This window comes from Cryptomeria japonica, chromosome 11, assembly GCF_030272615.1.
Source record: "Cryptomeria japonica chromosome 11, Sugi_1.0, whole genome shotgun sequence".
NCBI classification, from domain to species: Eukaryota; Viridiplantae; Streptophyta; class Pinopsida; order Cupressales; family Cupressaceae; genus Cryptomeria; species Cryptomeria japonica.
The window spans coordinates 243,682,850-243,687,374 of record NC_081415.1 but is presented as its reverse complement, the minus strand read 5'-3'; the positions used below and the strand labels follow the sequence as shown (position 1 = coordinate 243,687,374).

General features: G+C 32.1%; 1 protein-coding gene across 1 annotated transcript; it reads left to right on the top strand.

The window, feature by feature from the left end:
* Positions 1-278: 278 nt before the first annotated feature.
* On the top strand, positions 279-2,491 carry LOC131040155 (cytochrome b561 and DOMON domain-containing protein At5g35735). The gene is made up of 3 exons (XM_057973007.2): positions 279-1,041; positions 1,531-1,785; positions 1,956-2,491. The coding sequence occupies exons 1-3, from the start codon at positions 418-420 to the stop codon at positions 2,259-2,261; spliced, it is 1,185 nt and encodes a 394-aa protein (XP_057828990.2). The 5' UTR covers positions 279-417; the 3' UTR covers positions 2,262-2,491.
* The last annotated feature ends 2,034 nt before the right edge of the window (positions 2,492-4,525 follow it).

The window sequence follows — 4,525 nt, the reverse complement described above, 5'->3', positions numbered from 1 at the left end:
TGACCAACTCCTGGCCCATTCCCATTTAAGCCAAGTGGAGCTCATATAATAACGGACCAATAATAGAAATACAGAGGCCAATTCAACTTTGAACTCTTAGAGAAATTGTCAAAGAATAATAGTACAAGGTAAAGAAAATACAGTACAGTGCTAACTAACGCGTACACCGTCGGTATGGAGTAGGTCGTCCATCACTCTCTGTTTTTCGATTTGCACACGTTGCTTTTTAGAAATTTCTGCACAGCTTCCCCTGTTTCTCCATATATAGACACTCGGGCTTTCTGACATTACCCAACAACCATACTTCCCTTGAATCAAGATTGGATTTTGAGGGGAGAAATCTGAAGAGAGAAGTTTTCTGCACCTTGGCTTTTGGGGAGAGAGAGATTCTAAGGGAAATAAATTGTTGCAGCTTGAATGATGGGGCGTCCCCTGTTCCTGATATTGGGAGTTGCTGTGCTTCTGTTTGGATGGGATGCATCTGCACAGTCAAGTTGCCCTGTAACATTCACTGGAGGTGAGGCCAAAACTTATCAAACCTGTAACAACTTACAAACTTTAGGAGCTACTCTGGCATATACCTATGTTGTAGAGAATGGGTCATTGGATATAGCTTTCCAGGCTGCCCCTGCAGCTTCTGGGGGTTGGGTAGCTTGGGGTATAAACCCACAGGGGATACAAATGATTGGCACACAGGCTTTGATTGCCTTTCGATCAAGTAATGGATCAACTGTGGTTGGCACATATAATGTGCAATCTAAGACTGCTGCTTTGAATCCCTCATCTATTAGCCTCACTGTGACCAACAAGAGTGCTGTGTATGAGAGTAGCAGTGGGAAGATAACAATCTTTGCCTCCTTGGTGCTTACTTCCAACCAAACCAGTATTAATCAGGTGTGGCAAGTGGGCAGCTCAGTCACCAACTCAACTCCTGCCGTACACAGTACTGCCTCAGCTGATCTCAGCAGTTTAGGGACACTGGATCTCCGAAGTGGAACAAGCTCTGTTTCTTCTGGTATTTCTCACCAGACTCTCAAAAATGTAAGTATTGTGCTTTAAACATCTAATGCCTCTGATTATGTTCTGCAATTGCTTAAAGTTTAGAGGAATCAAGACCCAGATTAAACCAGGCTTTGAGTATCTATAGACCTACATTAAGAAGAGTAATATGTAGAGATGATTTTCAGTTTGCTTGATCTCAACATCTATAGGATTGTTTGTTTCATTTTTGGAACAACATCTATAAGACTGTTTGTTTCATTTTTGGATTGTACTGTATGATATTTTTTATTATCAATGTTTTAGATCATACATGATCCATCATCAAGAAGGAAGAAATTTTTTGCTCTCTATCTGTTTCTTTGATTATGATGATGGATCATGTAGTATGATCTGAAACGTTGATGATGAAAAATATAGTACAATACAAATCAGAAATGAAAAATTCTAACATTATGAACCGTGAAAATTACATGATTATAATATGAATTATCTTTCAACCCTAACTGATCTTTTTTTCTTTGAATTCAGAGGCATGGAGTGCTTACTGTTGTTAGCTGGGGTATATTGATGCCCATTGGAATCATGATTGCTAGATATGCCAAGACATTCAAAGCTGCAGATCCTGCATGGTTTTACCTCCATGCTTTTTGCCAAACCTCTGGATATATCATTGGAGTAAGTGGTTGGGGCACTGGCTTGAGGTTGGGCAGTTATAGCAAAGGTGTAGAACAAACTTCACACAGAAGAATTGGGATTGCACTTTTCTGCTTTGCAACTTTACAGGTATGGTATATACAATTCATTTGTTTTAAATTTTAATGCATAAATAACTTACTTATTGATTATAATGCATTAATTGTTTAAGCCTTTCTGTAAAAAAGTGTATTAAAAAACATACACAGTTTTATCCAAAAGCTTGTACAATAATTTCAATATTTTCAATTAATTTGCAGATATTTGCACTATTTTTGCGGCCTAACAAGAATCACAAGTTCCGCATATACTGGAATATATATCACCACTCTACTGGCTACACAGTGATCATATTGAGCATCATAAACATCTTCAAAGGCTTTGACATCTTGGACCCTGAAAAGAAGTGGAAGAATGCTTACATTGGTGTTCTTATTGCTATGGGTGTAATTGCAGCCATTCTTGAAGTTGTGACATGGATCATCTTCTTTCAACGTAAATCAAAAAATTCTACTAAGCCTGTTACTGAAATGAATGGGATTAGCTCAATTCACTCACATGTTTAGAACAGTAGTTCTATTGAGATTTTCTATCACTTATTGTTGCTTTTCCTACAGAGAGTTTATAGATTAGTAAGAAATTTTTGGGTAGTTTAGGAGTTTATTCTTTTATTTATTATTTCAGTTAGTAATAGAAACATGTTGGGGCACCTTTTTGGTGTAATGTGTACTCATTTATCCTGTACATTATGGAATTCATATTTATAGAAAGAGTGGACCCTATTTAGGTCATAAAATATTTTGGATCTTTTTTCTTTCTTTATTGTTTTATTATTGGAAAATATACAATTATATATAGAAAATAATGTTTTAATAGAATAAATTCTAACTTTTTAAAATATAAATTGTTTAGGTTTTATGTACCCATTAATTTATATTCATAATTGACATATTTCAATATTTTTTTTGTATTTAACAAAGTAATTAAAATTTGCAAAAAATAAAACTATCAGAAGTAATTGGAAAGAAAAGTTGTGCACGAAATATCTCCGTCACTAAACTATAAGAAAGAAGCAAAGTTACATGATTTGTAGAACAAATTTACAATGGTTGAGCCTATTATCTAACTAAAATTTCATGATTTGATCTTTAATTTCTTGTAGCTGATCCATTGTCTTTACATTCTTCTTCCATAAGGCTTGAATATGTGAGAGAAGAAAAACCACTTAAGAAATATTTGAAGAGTAAAGCCTCAAAGTACCAATTATCCAATTAGAAAACATAGCAGCAAATCTATTATTTCATATATTCTTTAAAATCACTTCCTGATCAACAACCACATCATTATGCATACTTCAATGTTAAAAGTTCATGGATTTATATTTGTAAATATGGGGAAATATTTAAATGACTAAAGAACGAATTAAGTAGTTTATTTTAACTATAGATTTGTAGTGGTAAATGAAAATTAATTAAGTTAATTAAGAAAACATGTAAAATTATAAATATAATTTAAAATAAGTGATAATTGAGAATTGAAAAATTAATAATAAAATATTAATTCAGGTATTAAATGTAAGCGGATAAAGATATTGATCTTTTTTATTTGATGATAAGTTATGAAAGTATGTGTTAGTTTATTTTAATATGCAGAATGATAACTTACAAATGGAGATTATCTTTGAATTACGTGTAGGCTTGAAAATCTACTAGCCAATTTCATAGCAATGGATCAATTTTACATCATATGGATATAATCTATAGCCCATAGATCTAATTTGATGCTCTATATAATTTTGCTCTCTAACTTGTCAAAATCCCTATTATGCACTACTCATCAAGGGATGTACTTAAAAGTACCTTGAGAAGATTGTTAGATTACTAGAGTACTTTTAACAATAGTAATCTAAAAGGATGTACTTTCATGCATGCTTTTAAAGTACATCCTTTTAAAAGCATGCTTTTAATCCCACTTTTTTAGATTCTTAAAAGTACCTTAAGAAGATTGTTAGATTGTTAGATTACTAGGGTATACTTCAAAGTGGGAGAAAATGTAATGGTTATTTGCATACCCATATTAATTCTCATTTAGTTTTGGGCAAATATTGATTCCTTTTAAAGCTCCAAATTTAGATATTCTTATCAAATTAATATGGGTATGCAAATAACCATTACATTTTCTCCCACTTTGAAGTGCATATAAATCCTAAATAAGCATGTATTTAATAGTAAATGAGCATTTAAAAGCATGCATGAAAGTACATACTTGATCATCAAAAGGATATCAAGGTCCATATAAAATAATGGACCACATTAATTGTCATCAAATGTGTTTTCATCCTCAACATGCATTAACTATGAGAACGCATAATACAAATGAAAAATGTACAATTAATAGTATTTATCTCGCAAATGAAATAAACAAAAATCACAAACTTACATGACTATTTAGAAAAAAACAAAAAAACAAATAAGATTAATAAATTCTACTTGTATATAAAGTAATAAATGACAATTCTCTACCCCAAGGGATTCACTTAATAAACCAATGACATAGAAATTACATTCATAAGGTACTACTATATAAAAAACTAATGTAATTTCTACCCTTTAATTTATTTTTAATTATACCCACTCTACATCCATTAGTATAATTAAAATATCTATATTTATTTTCACCAATTCAATAATGGCCTTATCATGAGAGACTTCAAGGAGTATTTCAACGTAAGGCTTGCATCCACCACTATGTCCACTATCAACTCTTCATCTTTATTAAATACTATCTATTGGAACGTAAATCTACTTCTTCATTTATCTTTGAAAAGACA